We start from the raw sequence: 19844 nt of genomic DNA on the forward strand, positions 1-19844 counted from the left end.
CTTCCCTGGTCTACAAAAATAAAATTTATATTTCAGCTTTAGCTCTGATCAGGGATGTTCCATCACCCCTACCCCTAGCCTATCCAGATGTTGGGACTCATCAGTGACAAGCCTGTCAGAGATCAAGGAGAGATTAGATTCTTGTCTGAGATGATCATTTCCTTGCATTTGTGTGGGGGAAATTTTGTCACTCATCAACAATCCAAATTTGTGTTGGGCAGGAAATTTGTTTCAGTGTCTGAGGAGATGAATACCGTGCAGTCATTCTGAACAGCCCCACATTTAACTTTATGATGGAGTGAAGGTCATTGATGAAACAGTTGAAGTGAAATAAGTCTTGAGTTGTCACGAGGAATCCCTGCTGCAACATCATATTAGGATGCAACGGTAGCATAGTGGTTACCGTAATACTACCACAGCTCGGGGTTCGGAATTCAATTCCAGGATCAACTGTAAAAAAAAATGTTTTTACATTCTTCCCATGTGCACATGAGTTTCTTCCAGATGCTCTGGACGCACCAATTAGTAGATTAATAGGTCATTGCAAATTTTCCTGTGATTAGGGCAGGATTAAATGGGTGGGTTGCTGGGTGCTGCATCTCATTGGGTGGGAAGGACCTGTTCCATGCCATAAATGATTATTGGCATCAAAATCCACAGTCCATTTTTCTTTCAACTATATTATCATTTCATCCACTGCAACACTTTCTCCTCTTGGCCCCCGGTGGCTTCAGTTCGCTTAAAGTTGTTTGGTAACTCTCTTTGTAGAATGGCAGTCAGAAGTAATTCTCATCTTATGTTCAGAATTTTTTCAAAATTTGAGATGAGGTTTGGAGCCTAGTGGTCCAGGCAGGACTAAAACGAACATTGTTGAGCATCTTATTGATGAATAAGTGCTGTTGTATAGCACTGTCATAAGTGCCTTTGATCAGTGTGGTGATGTAACTGTGATTGGCCAGATGTTTCCTGCTTCATGTGGATAGAAAAACCCTGGGCAATTTTCCGTGTTGTCAGGTAGATGTCAGTGTTGCAACTGTACTGAAGCTTGGCTCGAGGCACATTAGTTCTGGAGCACAAGTACTGTTTCTATTATGTCAGCTGATATGCACTAATTAAAGTTTTGCTAATGCAAAGCAGCATTATTTTTCTACAAATGTCATACAACTCTGCCAGCACCACAGCTTCTCTCTGACAAAGAAATATCAATACATATTGTAACCTTTCCTAAAAGGTTGATATGTCAAGAAACAAAAGTTCATTTTTCAGTGGCTAATTTTACTCATTTAAATATCAAGTAAAATTGCTTAAACTATTCTCAGAATTATTTTTAACAAATTTTGTGTCCTTCACCTTTGGTCTTTTTCTGTACAGCACCTCTTTTCTTTCCTGTCCAGTCCTTCAATTATTTTAGCTGCATTCAGTGCAGCAAATGCTCATGTAAATTTTCAGTAGGATTTAAGTATGTAAATTACACTTTCAGAACCAAATATATTATTAATTTATTTTGGTATGTTTCTCACAGATATTTTAAGTACTGTATGTAATTCATACAAACCCCAAACCACAAATTGCAATAAGTTTCATGAATCATAAAGCCCTGGAGTGCAAAGGCATTTCGTGTGTGCAAGTGAGCTGCTGAACGAATTCACTGAAAGCGGAATTGCATGAACGTTTTGTTTGTTAAAGGGGAAAGTGGAAATTAACTCCCTGCAGAATTCCGTAAGCAGAATCTTCCATGCCATAAAGTGCTTATAATCTCATTAAAATGAGTCCAGCTGGAACCCTGCAAGAAGATACACAATTTCGCCAACCCTGTTAACTTGTGTCAGTGGGGGCTCCACTCTATATTGAGTTGTGCTCATGAAGATGCAGTGTAATATTATAGCAGGAAGAGGCCACTGTCGTAATCGGAATTGTAATATGTCGTTACTCAGTCCTGTCATTTTGAGTCCATGTGATGTATTGCCTTCGCGTTAGCTTCCTACCTGTGCTTAACCCTTGTGATCTCTTGTCCCCAGATGTGCAAGATTTAAAAGAACGACTGGAAAAGTACAGAATGTTGATAAAAACATTACCACGTGTCAACCGGATTACTCTTGCCGCTCTGATTGGTCACCTCTACAGGTGTGTGAAATTGGTATTTCTGGAGTTTTCAGCAGAAACAGTATTTGCTGTTATTATCCGTACTGATGTTCAGACGTATCAATGAGAAATATACGTGGAGAAGAACTGTTCATTTGAAAAATAGGCATAATTTTGAATGTACTTTCCAGTAAAATCATGCAATGGTCATCAAGTAACATCAGTTCAGTAATTCATGCAGTTCACATACTAGGTCCAATTCTTTGAAAGATAATCTGTAAGGTCTGAGGACTTTGCCATTTTATGTAATTTACATAGTTTTCGCTCATTACTAATGTCACTGATTGAGATACTGCAATTCATCAAATCCCATTTCTTCAGAGAATGTTCAGTCAAGGCGGAAAGAAAAAAGTATTCTGTACAGATGAGTGTCCAGGAATGAAAAACATCCATGGAGAAGCTTCCTAGTTGTACCCAAAATGACATTTCTGAAGCGTTGCACTGCCTGATCTGTATGTGCATCTAGATAATGCATGTGCAAAGGCCCAAGTCATTAGATTATCATCACAACAATATGCTCTTTAGCTGAAGAATCCATTATTGACCAAGGTGCCTTCTTGTGCAATCCCATTTGCCTGCATTTGCCATGTATCCCTCTAAATCTCTCCTATCCATGAACCTCTCCAAATGTATCTTTGTGAAAAATGTTGCATGTCAGTTTCCCCTTTAAATGTTTCACCTCTCAACTTAAACTTACGCCCTTTAGTGATAGATTCCCCTACCCTAGAAAAAAAGAAAAAAAAGATAATCCACCTTACCTACTGTTTGTCCCTCATGATTTCATAAATCTCTGTAAGGTTCCCCTTCAGCCTCCTCCTCTGCAGGTCAAATTGTCCCAGCTGATCAGTCCAGTCTCTCCCTATAATTCAACCCTCCCACCCCGATCCCAGGAACATTCTTGAGAATCTTTTCTGCACCTTCTCAAGCTTAGTCATATCCTTTCATAATGTGGTGACCAGAACTGATAATATTCCAGGTGCTCTTTCACTATCCCCTTGTACAGATGTAATATAACATCCCAACTATTGTACTTAATGCCCTGTCCAATGATGGTGAGTGTAACATACGCCTTATCTACAAGTGTCACCACTTTCAAGAACCTATCTACTTGTATCCTTGGTGTCTTTGTTGTATGCACCAAGGGTCCTGTTATTTACCTGCTCTTTAACTTGCCAAAGTACATCGCTTTGCACTTGGCTGAGTTAAATTCCATCTGCTGTCCTTTTGCCTACTTTCCCAGTAGATCTAGAACCTTAGATGACATTCTTCATCACATCACCAATTTTGATGTTATCCACATATGCATTAATGTACTAATCATGCCACCCATGTTCTCAACCAAGTATTACAAACCTGAGCAACACTTTACATTGCTGGAGGAGTTCAGCAGGTCAGGCAGCATCTATGGAAATCAATAAACAGTCAACGCTTTGGGCCGAGATCGTCCTTCAGGATGGGAAAGGAAGGGGAAAGATGATGGAATAAAAAGATGGAGATGAGGGAAAGGATTTGATCCTGTCCTTAAAAAAAAATTCCATTTGTGGAGTTCTAGCTGAAGCATCCGTAGAGCAGTTCGGCAAGGAATACTCTACAGAATTTAGCAGTGGGAGGGCATCCATCTGACAACTTGTTCTTTTGTTTATACTTTACCTTCCGTTTTTAAATTGAACCCTTATTTTAAATATTTGAGAATCTTGTTGAATTTCCCTGGATTTTGGATAACTGCACTTTCTCTGATTGTGTTTCTAGGACTGTGATTTCTAATTCAGAAATAGTACTTATTTCTGCCCCCAAGGAATTGTACACCAAATGTTTTCAATTAACTGAGCTGCAATTTCACATTTCCTAATTTGCTCTCACTCTTCACTAGGTTGTTTCTTTGACATATTTGCTAGTTTTGTAACACTTTAGGGATATTCTCAAACTAATTTACACTTTTCCAAAATGCTATATTTTTATTTGGTAATGAAATTCATTTTCTTCAAAAGTGTAACAAATTGCACCTGTGATAAAGTCAGACATAAAGTACATTGCACAGAATTATTGTTCTTTGACAGGGATGAAGGGTGGCCTTTTAAGTCATTATGTAATTGTCCTGGAAATATTAGTACTTTGTTACAGTACATTAATTTATTATTCTGAAGGCAATGTGTTTAGTGGGTAGTCTTCCTGTAGTATATTGAAAGAGTCATTGTTCTTGAGTTGACATGCCCTCAGTTACATGTTTTCCCATCTTCTCTAAGTTATTACTTTGCTACTACAACCATTCAATGAGGACTGATAGAGCAGGCAGGGCTAAAGATATATGTCGACATTTCAAAATTCCTCTTCCCACTCATTGCTCATTGATGCAGTCCCCATGGGCTGTGTGACCCAGAGAAGGGAAGTGGTGGTAAACGTCAAGGAGATCATTTAATAATCTATCTGGAGTCTTTGTTTTTAAATTTGTGTCTTCAACTATTTTCTAATCCCATGTTTCCTCCTCCAACCAAGTTTCAAGAGGAACCCAGGCCACACTTTATATCCTTGCTTCCTCCAGAAGTGCCTAACTAAGTTCTTCATCACTCTGATTACTTGAAAGTGGTGACACAGGTAGATCGGGTAGTGAAGAAGGTACTTGGCATGTTTGCCTTCATCATTGAAGGCACTGCGAATGAGAGTTGGGACGTCGTGTCACAGCTGTACAAGAACCTGGTGAGACTGCACTTGGGAAAATTATGGTGCTATTCTGGTCCACTAGCTATAAGAAGTATGTCTTTAAGATGAAAAGGTACAGTTCTATTTCACAAAGATGTTACTGGTACTGGAATTATAAGGAGAGGAAACTTTTTTTTCCTGGAGCCTAGGAGGCTGAGGGGTACATGGAACCATGAAGGACATAGGTAAGGTCGATAGTCCAAGGCATTGGATAAGGTGAGAAGAAAAAGATTTAAAAAGAACTGATGGGCAGCAAAGTATGCTGACCAAGTTACCAGAGGAAGTGGTTGAGATGGGTGCAATTACAATGTTGAAAAGACATTTGGACAGGTACGTGGATAGGAAAGGTTGAGAGGGTTATGGACAAATGAGGCAAAAAGGAAGCAACTTCAACAGCATAATTCACGTCTGTACTATACAAGTCCTGAAGGTGCTTGTATTCTGATGCTGACTGTAAAAGAAATTCATAATCTTTAGTTTGAACAAAACTTTGTTTTTTTTGTGTCCTTATTTCTTAAGTTCATCATATCTGTTATGTGGCATATAATCTGTTTCATTGCAGTTTGTAACTGATCAAGTATCATTTGAAATATCCTATTTTACACTTAGCTTATTTTAAATTCCTTGTGTTATTATGCTTCTAATTTATTTTTCCTGAAGAGCTTTATTTACTTGCATGCTTTGTGAATAACTGATAAATTATGTAAAAGTAATTACCATTTGTATTCTGGTGGAGCAGGATTTCCTTTTGCCCTTATCTCTGGGTGCATGTAGAATTACCGAAATAGAGAGGTTATTGTGAATTAGTGTAGCATATCTGAGACTGCATGTACTCAAACTGTGGAAGTAACCAATAATGTTGTGGTCACTTAATTAATATTCTCAATTCTGATTTTGGGAAAATTAGTACCCAATTTCTTTCATTGAATCAAATAAGAGACCTACCTTATGGGGAAAAGAAAAAGGTGAAAATGCTTCTGTGCAGTTAAGGTAACTATATTTTTATATGGACTAAGATGATTGAGACAACCAATATTTTTTGTTGGAGCTAACTACTGTCTTACTGTTAGCTAGCATGGAATTTTGTTTTACGTAATTAAAATTCTCAATCAATTATCACAAACAAGATAAAAATTCATCTTTTAGTAATGAACGTGTGGAAGGAGTTTCATTCTTTGCCTTTGTGCTCCTCTGTCAGGTGTACAATGCTGAGTGAAGTCGCAGTAAATAGTAATTACAGGTTTAAAAAGCTGTATACTGATTACCGAACTGCTAAATCATTACAAGCTCTAGCAATTCCAGAATAAAAGAGTTGGGAACCTTCATCTCACAGCACTGGAACTCGGGTACGCCACAGTACTTAGCTACACAATCCTGCCTGTGCTTTTTGGGAATGAGAGAAAAATAAGTTGTATCCATCTGTGAATCTGTCCTTCCTCCTCGTGGGGAAAAGTGCCTTTTGTCAGATCTATCAAAGGAGACTGGCATGTTGCAAAGGACTTATGAAAGGAAAATGAAGCAAGGTAATAATGGAAGTCTGCAAAACAAAATTTAGGTTCCAACTGTTGGTGTAGTGCAGAGTACTGGATGCAGCAATGTCTATGAAAGCAGCCAACAAATGCAGCCAGCACTCTGAAGACCTGCTTTCCTGAACTGTTCCATTATTGTTACAATCGTGGAATCAGCCCGACATTGTGAAGTATTGCCCAAGTGTGTCCTGTTCACAAACTGAAGGACAATTCAGTTTGGCTGATTAAGACCCAATCAATCTACCATCAGTCATCATCAAAGTGATAGAAGGGCTCACTGACTATGCTATCTAGCTCACCAATAATTGCACGATGGATGGTTTAGGTTTCACCGGGACCACAGGTGGCTCCAGATCTTGTCAAAAACTTGAGGTCTTTTGAGTCCAAATATGCAGAGCTACATTGCAGAAGTGAGAGTGTGCTCTTCAAATCAGAATCAGATCTATTATCGCTCATTTTGATGATGTGAAATCTGTTGTTTTGCATCAGTGTAGATGCATAAAATGATAATAAATCACAAAAAGGTGCAAAAAATTAAAAATTGAGCTATTGTCAATGGGTACAACAGCCATTCAGAAATCTGCTAGTGGAGGGGAAGAAACCCATCCTGTTTCTGAATCCTTGAGTGTGAATCTTCAGACTCCTTTATCTCCTCCCTGATGAGAAGAGGCCATATCCTGGATGCTGAGGATAGATGGCACTTTCTTGATGCACTACCTTTTGAAGACGTCCTCCACAGTATATTTGTAACTCTGTAAAAACCTGGTAAAACTGTAGCTATTGGGCTTCAAGGTGTAAATCAATGTTTCAGTCATGTGTTACATAAAGGAAGAATGTTGAATTTGTAATAATCACAGCCCACAGCATCTCTGTAGGTGACTCTCTGTACCCATGGCCCATCATCATTATCTGCTTCATTAATGTCCGTAAGTTCCGAAGTGAGAATCTTTGCTGGTGTTTGCAAAATGTTAAATTCCATTTGCAAATCCAGAACAAATGAAGCTTTCCATGTCTGCATACTGCCAGACTCAAACTATGAACTAGTAAGGAATTATATTTATTTCCCATTCAAACTTTTTTATACAACATTGTTGTGAAATGATTGGATTCCCTCACACTGCTAGGACAGAAAGTGCTTTTCTGCTGAATTCAAATTGACTAGGAAGTGCTACTAATATTGTATTATAGAATTGCTATTTTTAATAAATTTTCTTTTTTTTCTTTTGACATAATTCCATATTACTGGTAACAAATTAAAGGGGTGAATGGTCTTCAGTTGAACTTTTACGTGCACTACAACGCTGTCACAAAGCTGCTGTATAATGGTGTTCTTCATCTGTGCCAAACAGTATAGAGACTTCGAGCTTGAGCTGTAGGATCCCCTACCTTGTCTATAGGGATGAAAATTAAGGTAAAGTGTGGAGGATCAAGCATGCAGGAGTTAGGTGTAGGTAAATTTTAATTTTCCACTTGCCATGTTAGTGTTGTGTGTATGTGTGGGCAAGTAGATGGAGAGGTCGTAGATAGTGTGGCAAAATAGTGGTTTACTTCCCATTGAACTCTTCCTACTACTACTACCCCATCCCTGTCAGTCTCCTGATTTTGCCAGGCACCCTATCTTGTGGAAGTCAATTCATTTTTTAATACACAAGGCTGTACAACAAAGGACGTGGAAGTGTGTGTGTGTATATTTTTAGTCAGCGTGCATGTCAGCTAATTGTACTGATGTTAGCTGCACTCTTAACATCAGGGAGTATAAATAATGCATTGAATTTTTCTGGCTCCAAATGATTCATTCAGATAAACCCTTATAATTACTGTCAGTTTCTCCAGAATAGTAAAGGGGTACCAATTCACTCCACCCTTTGTGTTGAATTGTTAATCAACTTCCAAAGAATTTCACATAAGTAGTTATTTTTTACTGATATGATCTGTTCACTGCAAACAAAAAATATTGTAATGTGGCAGCAGGGAATGGATGAAACGGAGGGCTGGCATAATCTATTCCTTGAAACTGAAGTTGAATACATCTATCACTGTTGGGAGATCTCTTTTTGTTCAATTAGCATGAAAGGTCCTAAGCGATATTAATATTGATTTGCTTAACTGTTAACCAGATATTAATTTGGGACTGTAATCTCTTGGAGATTTCTGCAACAGCTGATGTGGGAAATATATTCATTTTGCTGCAGTGGAGTACAATCTAGATATGGTGGTTTGGTTCATTTTGTGGCCAGTGCATAGGAAGCTGCTGAGGTATTTCATTCATGAATTTCTTGACCTTAGTCCAGCTGATGTTGAGACTGAGTGTAAAAGGGAAACAATTTCCATTTCCCAACTGTGATGTCATTCACATAATATATAAAAAGTCTGATAAAACTTGCAGGATGTGGAATAATCATAATGTGGACATGTGTATGTTTCCTTTATGTATGTTTTGGGGAAGAAGATAGAGGGCACTGTTACATACTTTTTTTGCACAGCTTTCAAGCAATCTTCTGAGAGGAAATAAGGCTGACCTTATGTACTTTAAGCTTTTTTCTCAGTTATCTTCATTCCTTTTCTGTGCATTATACTGTGCAAGCAAATATGTTCGGGCTTTAGATACTGCATTAAGAGAGTATGGAACTGTGAATTGTCCAGGACTCAGTAGAAAATGAATGAGTTACCAAGATATATGTAATAATCATATATGTAATAATACATTTTGCAGAAACTACATATTATTTATAAAATTATTGTTGAATATCCACCCATTTAAAAATCTGTAATGGACTTCTGTTTTGAAAGCTACAACCCATCTGAATGTTTTCATGTTGATGGAATTGAAAGTTTAATTTAGTCCATTTTTAGATAGTGTGGCAAAATAGTGACTTACTTCCCACTGAACTCTTTCTACTACTACTACCCCATCCCTGCCAGTCTCCTGATTTTGCCATGTACCTTATCTCGTGGAAGTTGTACAGGGGTAACAATGAATCGATAAAGTGATTATTTATATGTGAAATAGTAGGCGGAAGATAACTCCAAAAATGTTGTTTTCAACTATAAATTCTAGAATTGATGTACAATGTCATTTTACCATTCAGTTTACTGCAGTTTACAGATTAGAATTCATCAAATATTTGGTTGACCAATGAAGAAATCCTTTACTTTTAGAAGTTAGATCAAGCCAAAGGGGCTTAAAATGAAAACCATTTCAGCACCACAGCAACCTAATCCACCAGTTTCATTTGTTACTGGTAAGCTGCAGATTTGTTTTTCCACGTCTGTTTATGGGAGTCAGTCATGAGGAGGTGGCAGGATGAGGCGAGGAAGGGATGCAAAATGAAATTGTGCATCTTATTACCAGCAGCCTTCCCTTCTTGGCCTGGAGGCCTAAAGTATTCCCATCATTCAGGCGAGGGAGGTGAGCCTCTTACACTGGACCTTTAAATAAGCTTTCTGCCTTAGCACCTACTGTTCCTTTCTACACTTTCTCACTGCACGTCTTTTAAAAGTCTCAGTTCAGTTATGTGTTTAGACGTTTCAGCAGCTAAAGGAACACTTTTTAAGCTACTGGGTAATATCAGTGGTTGAGGAGAGGTCACACTGCTGTAAAAAAAAATTTGAAAAGTCTTTTTCAGCTTCCAGCCACATTCTAGAGCTTCTCTTGGTTATTAGAGTCTTGCTGCTCGACAGAACTTATTTTCTTCTCCCCGAGGTCCACAGGGACTAAAGGACCAGAATATTCAGTTTCTCTGACAACCCAAGGCTGTTGCATATTGCTGTAGTAGCAATTGTAATGATGTTCAGTTCCTCCATCCTGCTTGTTGTAATTTACCCGAGGTTACATTCACTGAGTTAGTGAAGTCCAGCATGTCCCACATTTTGTTATTCTCTTTCTACTTAAACCCAGTCTGCCAAAACAGCCATGATGAAAAAATTCAAGTCTAACCAAATTATATAACCCCTACGATGTGAATAATTTTAAGTGAATTTCTGGCCCTCATTATAAAACACTTCACCAGAAGAGAACTGGGGAATTTAATAGGAAGTAGTCTGTTACCTATTGTGATCCAAATGTGTTTCTCTCGTATCCTGATCTTTTTTGGACACAGACGAAAGGCAGCAAAGTCTGTTGTAAAAGCAAAGGTAGAATTATTTCCGATGACATTGGAATCTGACTATAACAGTGAAATTCCTCTCCCCCTCCCCCCACCCCCGCCTGAAGTTGTGAATGTTTGACTTGGCGTCAGTGCCTTCATACAAACAAGCATTTGAGAGACCACTGCAATGGGTTTGGTGGGTGCTACAGGTCTCCAGGTATTTTCTGCTGTGCGGAACTTGGTTCCTGGCAAGTTCAATGATTCTGGCAGGGATATTTGGTTGAGTTAAATGCTCTGTTGCCCCTGACTGACCTCTGATTGTATTTAAATATATTGCCCCAGAAGTTGCATTTCTGATTTGCAAACTGCTCAAGTTCCAGGCTAGAAACCCTTCTCCATACATTCCATCTGCTCACCGCCCCCCTAGCTCCTCTACTGGTTCCCCTCCCCAGTAATACTCATGTACCTTCCCCACCTCCCTTATTTGATGTCATGCTCCACTTTTCTCTCCCATCAGATTCCATTATCTTCAGTCCTTTGTCATTTCCACCTATCAGCTCCCAGCTTCTTGCACTATTTCCACTTTCCCCTTTACCCCATCTACCCAGCGCCATTCAATTGGATGTACCTACAGTATTACTTACTCATTCATGCTTCTACCTTTTTGCCTTGGCTATCTCCCCTCCATCTTTGAGATCTGATGAAGATCTCGGTCCAAAACATTGCATGTCTACTTCACTCCATAGGATCTACCCAAGTCACTGAGTACCTCCAGTCTTTTGTGTGTTGCGCCATATTTCAGCATCTGCAGCCTCTTGTTTCATAAATACCCTTGCCTGAGACCTCCATCTAAAAGCTTTGCTCCTCCATTGACTGGGCGCAAACCCAAGGGTGCTATGGGTTTTTGGGGTACCACACTAATCATCCTGCATTTAAAAATAGGCTGGTGTAACATGCTATCTAACAGTATAATAGCAGTGTGTTAGAAATGTGGGTCATGACCAAAGAAAAATGTCTGGAGATGCTTAGCACTTTAGTGCAAGGGAATGTCAAATGTCAAACTTACAAAATTAGTGAAAATAGTGAAAAGAAAACTGCCAATATTTACAAAAAGATATCCCCAAGAAAGCACAATAATAGCTCTGAACTTATTCTTGTCCAGTGTGAACTCCTGACAGCTCCTATCTCTCCTACTGAGGGTGAAGAGCTCCTTTTGTATTAAGCATGAGGACAAACCATCTTTAGTTACCACAAAGTTAACTTAAGATAACACATCAATTAGAATGTGATGCACCCCACAATGTAGTTACAAGCATATTACAAAATAAACAGAAGTATCTACTTTAAATACAATGTACAAACAATGTATACACATTTACACATCTCCATTACTAAAGAAATGAAATATTTTGCTGTGTATGTGGGAAAGGCACCATAAAGCCAACCCAAGCGCATCAGCTTAGTTTAGGACCCAGTGGATGCCACAGGACTGCCGGGAGATAACAGCGTGAAACAGCAGAATGCTCAAAGCAATTGCATATTTATGGTTAAGTACAAATAAAGAATGAAATTAAGGTTCCCCATCAGCCAGGACACACCCTCTTCTCATTGCTGCCATCAAGGAGGAGGTACAGGGTCCTGAAGACCCACACTCAACATTTTAGGATCAGCTTCTTCCCTCAACCATCAGGTTTCTGAATGGAAAATAAATCCATGAACACTCCGTCACTATTTTTATTCTCTTTTTTCACTATTTACTTATTTTTTTATATATGCATTGTAGTTTATAGTTACGTATTGCAATGTACTGCTGCCACAAAACAATAAATTTCATGACATATGCCAGTGATATTAAGCCTGATTGTGATTGATTGATTCCTTCCCTTCCTGCAGGGTGCAGAAATGTTCAGAAATGAACCAGATGAACATGCACAGTTTGTCCCAAGTGTTTTCACCCTACTTATTCCAAACAGAAGGCCAAACTAAACAGGAAGTGAATGTTATAGAGGATCTTATCAATTTATATGTTCAACTCTTTGGTGTAAGTATTTACAATTTATTCTAAAATGTAAGAAGATTCTCATTAAGTGTAACATACTATTGCTCCAAGTAACTTCTGTAATATTTCTTGATTAAAATGAATCAATTAGGAAAAACATGTACCTTGGACCTGACAAATGGTCTCGACCCGAAATGTCGACTGTACTTCCTATAGATACTCCCTGGCCTGCTGCGTTCCACCAGCATTTTGTGTGTGTACCTTGTATTTAAGTCAACTGGAGAACAATAAATCCATGATTTTACTTGCTTTGCCAGATCAACTAAAGTGTATTTTAAATATTCGTAACTGAATTTGTGATCCCAAAGCAGTTATTGCATAGGCAGGTAATGTTGCAGAATTGTAGATAAAATCAAGACATAAAGTAGAACTGATGAACTAATGAACTGATAGCTTTACATTTTCTTGAGAGAAGTCTCTCAATATTACCCAAGCTACATAACCTGATTTTTTTATTGCCAGTGTATTCCTCCACACCCACCTTCATTGTTTGTTTAAAGCAAGAGTCTGAAAATTAGAAAATTATAAGCTGAATAAATTTCCTTTTTTTGTCTGAACTGTAAGATCATCTATGGGGGGTTGCAACAAAAATACTACAACAGCTTTCTAATAAATTGTACCTTTAACACAGGAAATGTCCAACTTGCCAACAGAGGCAATAATTAAAATAGCTGCTGAGCCAATGAAAGAAGATTAGACTGACTGTGAAACTTCTCATAGGGTTAAAAGAGAGAACTAGAAAGGTTAAAGAAGAAACTCCAAGGTGTGGATTTCAGTTGTCAATATAAATAGAGGACATTAATGTTAAATATTTAATTAAGGAGTAGTAGCGATCTCTGAAAATACTTGTCCAAAATTGGTTAACTTGTGTTGATGTAGTATTGTATCATCTAATTACATTACATGATTTAACCATGGTAGAATTCACCTATATAATCACCAGTATAGATTGTCTGATTCAAATGTTTATCATCTATTCCCTTGAAAGACCCTCCTTCAACTGCCCTTATTCCTTGGTCACACACATAAGCCATGGTCAGTTTTCTTATAGTTAATATTTCTCCAACACTATATACACCACTGTTCAGGGCTATATCAAAGGTGGTGATGAATCAGCATACAGGAGTGAGATTGAAAATGTGGTTGCATGGTGTCATAACAACAACCTCTCACTCAATGTCAGCAAGTCCAAGGAACAGACTGTAGACTTCAGCAGAGGAAAACCAAAGGTCTATGAGCCAGTCCTCATCAGAGGATTAGAGGTAGAAAGGGCTGGCAGCTTTAAGTTCCTTAGTGTTACTAGTTCAGAGGACCTGTCCTGGACCCAGCACGTAAATGCAATTGTGAAGAAAGCACGGCAGTGCCTCTACTTCCTTAGGAGTCTGAGGAGATTCAGCATGGCGTCAAAAACTTTGACAGATTTTTATAGATGTGTAATGGAAAGCATATTGACTGGCTGCATCACAGCCTGGTATGGAAACACCAATGCCTTTGAATGGAAAATCCTACGGAAGGTAGTGGATTCAGCCCAGTACATTACAGGTAAAGTCCTCCTAACCATTGAGCACATCTACATGAAACACTGTCTTAGGAAAGCAGCATCCATCGTCAGAGATCCTCACCATCCAGGCCATGCTTTTTTCTCATTGCTGCCATCAGGTGGAAGGTACAAGAGCCTCAGGATTCACACCACCAGGTTCAAGAACAAATTCTACCCCTCAACCATCAGGCTCTTGAACGAAAGGGTATAACTACACTCACTTGTACATCCTTTGAGATGTTCCCACAACTAATGATCTCACTTTAAGGACTCTTTATCTTGTTATTTCATGTTCTTGTTATTTATTGCTATTTATTTATATTTGCATTTGCTCAGTTTGTTGTCTTTTGCACTCTGGTTGATCTTTCACTGATCCTGTTGTAGTCACTATTCTAAAGATTTGCTAAGTATACCCACAGGAAAGTGAATCTCAAGGTTGTATGTGGTGACGTATGTGTAACCTGATATAAATTTATTTTGACTTTCTTTATGAGGTAGAAAGGAACTTTTGGCCCATCAAAACCATTTTAGCTCTCCGAGCAATCCAGTTCCCCCACTTATTTTCTTTGTGAGCTATTCTGTTTTGCATTCTCATCAGCCTCCCTCTGATTCTCACACCATGGTAGCAATTAAACTGTGACCCAATACGTCACTGGGATATTGGAGGAAACCAGAGCATCAGCGGTAAACCTTGTAATGCCAGACATAATATGTAAACTCTACAGCGCTGCAGCTGTGCGGCAATGTGGGCCCTGCCCTGAAGAGTAAGATTTCATCAACAGAGGGCTTGATGCGTTCTTTATTTCCTATTTTCCATTTGAGAGCAGGGGCAAATAGGACATGTTGGAGCATGATGGAAAAGGAGGAGCAAGAGTGGCAAGTCCTAATTTTATAATCAGATCAGTGAGCTGAATCATTTGAAGAGGGGCTTGAATGTGGAAGATCAAAAGGTTGGAAGAAATGGTTTGTCAGGAATGGAGTTACCTCTGCACGCTGTAGTAATTTTTGAGTCCTGAACTATTTCTTTATTGAGAAAGAAGGAAGATAGAGCTTGATTGATGTTATACTGCAAGAGAAGCAAATGACAAAAAAATATTTTATGGTCAAATTTAAACATTTGAAAATGCAAACAGAATGCATGTACTGAGAGATTTTAATGCACTGAAAAATAGACAATGTAGATCAAAACATGAAAATGAGCATTAAATACATATTGGTTACAGTTCAACACAAAAACTGGAGTAGGGGGACAAAACTAGGAAATATATTTGAGAAATTATAGCATGTGCAGTATTTAATCTTGGAAATTTACCCACAGTTCTTTTTCATAGATTTTATAGTTACCTTCCAGCAAATATTTCACTAATTTGTCCTAAAACCTTGCACATAACTTTTCCCAAAATAACTGCAAAACTGCTTTGTTTCAAAATGATTTCTATAAGCACGAAGGTCAACTAAACAAGACAAGTGGATAACTTTATTGTCAATTCACCCTGGCTAAATATAGATTAGCAATTCTCCATCTACTTATCTGCATTGTTCATCATGAAGTAAATTAATTGGTTATATTATTTAGCTTGACACCTTCAGATCCTTATCATTTTTTTTCTTTTTGATAAAAGTTTCTGTGTTTTGGAATAGGTTAACGAAGACCAAGTAAAACAGATGGAGATTGAAAACAGCTTCATCACTACTTGGAAAGATACACAGGTATGAGCCTGTCTCTGAAGTATTTTTAAGATATTTAAGATCAAGTTTAAAAATGTTCAAATCACAGATCTTTTTACATACTTTGAATATTTAAAGCCATGCTGTTTTACAGATCTTAGTGAAATTTTTATAAAGGAGCACTGAGGACATACTGCTCAGATGTCTACTTGTGTGCGCTTTTCATTGTGAACCCCTGAATGTTGACACAATGCACAATAATCAGAATTGCTGAGTTTTACAGAATGCTAATACCCTTTACTATTGTGGCTCTTCTGAGCTAGACCCTCATTCTTTCAATTGAAATATAAGTTCAAGAATTAAAAGGAATTGAGTCATTGCATGTTCGCATATTCTTAGCTATTGTCTCTAAAAGGGGTTTCAAACCTATCATTTTTGCATCTGTGATGAAGAATTCCTTCCTTCCCCCTCTGTTTCTTGCATCTTCTGTTATCACTTCTCTTTTTTTTTTGGTCTCCCTTGTTTAGTATAATTTGGGGGCAGCACTGTTGAATGTAAATAACAGAATATGCCCTACTCAGGCAGACATGGGGTATTAAGGAACATATGACCCATATCAATGGCCCTGCATAGTATGTCCCACTCACCATCTCAACCCTCTCTCAGTGCTTCTCTCTCTCTCTCTCTAATCCTTACTCCCCACCACCCTCTCCTGAACCCCCCCCCCCATTCTACCTCCTCCTCATCTCAGCCCACCTATTTTTTCAGTGATGTAGGGCCTGTTGCTAGGAAAGAAGGCCAATGCAATTCTAGAATTCATTTTGAGAACACTGAATTATAAATGCAAGAATGTACTCCTGAGGCATAGGAATATTAAACTGCATTTGGAATATTATGTGCAGTTTTGGGCCTTGTAGCTAAGGAAAGATGTGCTGGCCCTGGAGAGAGTCCAGAAGAAATTCACGAAAATGATTCAAGGAATGAAAGACTTAATTTTTAGGAAGTGTTTTTGGCTCTGGGCCTGTACACAGTGGAGTTTAGAAGAATGAGGGGGGATGTCATTGAACTCTAAATACTGAAAGATCTGAATAGAATAGATGTGAATCTAATATTTCCATTGGAAGAAGAGTCTAGAATCTGCGGGCTCAGCCTCAGCATAAAGGGTCGTCCTTTTAGACTGAGGTGATCAGAAATTTCTTCAGCCGCATGGTAAATCTGTGGAAATCATTGCAATAGATGGCTGTGAATGCCATATCATTTAAGGCAGAGATTGTTAGGTTCTTGAATCATAAGGGGGTTAAAGGTTAGCGGAGAAGATGGAAGAATGGGGTTGGTTGGAAAATATAGGTGTGAATGAATGGTCATTGGGCCGAATGGCCCAGTTCTTCTCCTCTATCTTACAGCTCATATTCTCTTGGCAGCTCTCCCTACCTTGGGACCTCTACCTCTCCACATCCCAAAGTTCTCTCCAATTCCTCTCACCCTCTTGAAGCCTTACAAAAGCCTCAGGAAAAAGATTGTTGCTCACAGTTGGTTAAAACTATGGGTAAGCTTTTATCTGGCCACCTGGTGCTGCCTGAACTAATTGAACCCCTGTCATCTTGCTCGATGGTTCTTCATGACCTCCTTGGTCACAGAGCTGTGCTGTCTCAGGCCCACAGTCCAGTAAGGAATACTCCGGGCCTGTTGTAGACACTGGGAATATGCAGTTGTCCACTATGTATTGTAGTTGTGTTTTTTAAGTCCTAGTGCATTCCTACCAGGAGTGGGTATTCATTCATCCTCAAGCCAGTAGACCAGTTCAGGTCTCTGTCATATGACCATCCAGGCCACCCTTTTGCCTTCTCTACTAAGAGACTCCAAATCTGATCTGATACTGTAGCTAATAACTATCCCAACAAGTCTATTCGATTGGAAACTTCTCAGGAAAAGAAATAAATTTATAGATGCCTAAAGGCCAGGGCCCAACTACGTAACAGATGGTGTGTAGAAAGGTTGCTGAAGGTCCAAGAATTCACTTATTACCATGATGTGCAGTGCTTTTTCAACCCTATCAAGACCATCTGCCACCGAAGCATTAAAGGAGTGGCCCCCTGAGAGCTGCAAACAACGTGTACCAACCAAGGAAGAGACCCAGTAAACACGTATGGGAAGAGACCCAGTAAACACGTCTGGGAAGAGACCCAGTAAACACGTATGGGAAGAGGCACTTTGAAGGACTTCTCAACCTTGACTCTGTTCTTAACATGAGTGCCCTTGACTCTATCTCATTCACCCTCTGCAAGCACTTGCAGCTCCGGACCTATAAGAAGTCAAAAAGATAAAAGTGTTGATGGAAAAGTAGTAAAGCCTCTGTAGCAAGCAACTGTTGCTATTCTAAAGTATGGTGAAGAATGAGTAGACACAAATTCACATCCTCATCCCCCGTATCTAGGAGAGGAGGACATACTGAAGGGTATTTGAAACATCATAACTGTGGTTGTGCTCAAGAAAAAGACAATGGACAGAGGAATCATCTGCTGTATACCACTGGGAAAGTCACACAAGTTTCCTTCATCTGCCTTCTCCTGGTGGCAGAGGAGCTGCTTAGAACTGATATTTGGCTGATTTAAGTGTCAGCTTAAAAAGATCAGGGCATCAAGGCTGAGGACAAAGGACGAACTGGTGTTCAGCTCATAACTCCATGAGGATTACTTACCTTAGCCCTGAGCGAGCTCTGTGGCTGTGGCCTACATTCAGCGGGCTACTGGACCAGCTACAATGCTGAACTAGTTCCGTGGCAGTGGACTCACTTTTGAGGACAACGTGCTTCATGTTCTCTGTGTTATTTGTTTACTTTTTTAAAATTATTTGCGCTATTTGTTATTTTTGTTTTGCCCATTGTTTGATAGTCTTAGCTGCATGTGTTTTCTAATGGCTTCTATTGTGTTTCTATGTTTTGTGGCTGCCTGCAAGAAGACAAATCTCAATGTTGTATATAGTACACATACTTTATTAATAAACGCACTTTGAACTTTGCCTCATTTCCCCGAAGAGGACTTAGTGAATTCCTATTGCCAAACCACAATACACCTGCACCCAACACCAAACCATGGTCTCTTCTGAAAACCCTCATTGTACGAAGCTACAAGGTAGGCAAAGGAAAAATAACTTAAGGTTATTCACAAAACCTTGTTGGAAAAACCGGTATATTCCCATCAATATAGAGCATTCCCTGGTCAATGACTAGTCACAGTGCAGAAGGATCAAACAGAGGAGTTCGAGAAGCTCAAATTTCTTTGTCGGAACTATACAAAGGCCCAGTGTTAAACGGTGTAGGAGCACGTGACCTTCCAAACTATACACCCATGTACCCTCATATCTCATGTGTAGCAGAAACTAAGTATCCTTCATTAGTGTCAACTGCTGTCGTAGCATCCACAGACCTTGAATAGAAATAAGTCCACCTCAATCCTGAGAAAATGCTTAAGAAGAAGCCCAAGTTAAAGTGATGATGAAATACACCAGTTTGCACCATCCAGGACAGAGCTGTACAGAGACTGGTTATGACTGCCACTACTTAATATCTTACCCCTTTACTGCCTGTGTTTAATGGCATGTCTTTGTGACACCCAGTAACTTGCCAAGTGTACTTCAAAGGCACTTTGAAGATAACAAGAGAAACGTGTCTCAGAGGCACCATCATGTGCAGTTCACCTCCTAGTTTCACGTTGTTCCTGGCTACTTTGTGTACAGTTGTAACTTCATCTTGAATCCTCTGCCAAGTACCAAGTGGAAACACAACACCACAAATGCTGGAGTAATTCTAAAAAGGAGCCAATATCATTAATATGACAATTGCTGATTGATAACGTGGCCTTGCCAATGTCACACACAAGAACAAAAATTCGTGTGCATCGATTGTCTGCATTTACAATCAGTTAATTGCTTTGAGATGAAAGAGTATACATTTAATTCATCTATATGTTACATATTTTTAATCAGTCCGGAAGTTACATATTTTAATAACTTTTAACAGCAGAATTATGGCTTTGGCATTAATTGCTAAAGTTTAATTTAATTAGAATAAGAGTATTTTGTAGTTTAATTATGAATGCTTTATAAAAGGGCAATATTAATTA

The 19844-nt window shown here is 38.9% G+C and overlaps 1 protein-coding gene across 3 annotated transcripts in view; it reads left to right on the plus strand.

Annotated features, from left to right (window-relative positions):
• arap2 (ArfGAP with RhoGAP domain, ankyrin repeat and PH domain 2) overlaps positions 1–19844 on the plus strand; it is a 396901-nt gene that overhangs the window by 289605 nt on the left and 87452 nt on the right. For all 3 annotated transcript variants that reach the window (XM_063043320.1, XM_063043318.1, XM_063043319.1), the window contains 3 exons: positions 2019–2124; positions 12350–12497; positions 15697–15765. In XM_063043320.1, coding sequence (XP_062899390.1) covers positions 2019–2124; positions 12350–12497; positions 15697–15765 — 323 coding nt within the window. The remainder of the gene's footprint in view (positions 1–2018; positions 2125–12349; positions 12498–15696; positions 15766–19844) is intronic.

Source organism: Mobula hypostoma, chromosome 3, assembly GCF_963921235.1.
Source record: "Mobula hypostoma chromosome 3, sMobHyp1.1, whole genome shotgun sequence".
In the NCBI taxonomy this organism is placed as follows: Eukaryota; Metazoa; Chordata; class Chondrichthyes; order Myliobatiformes; family Myliobatidae; genus Mobula; species Mobula hypostoma.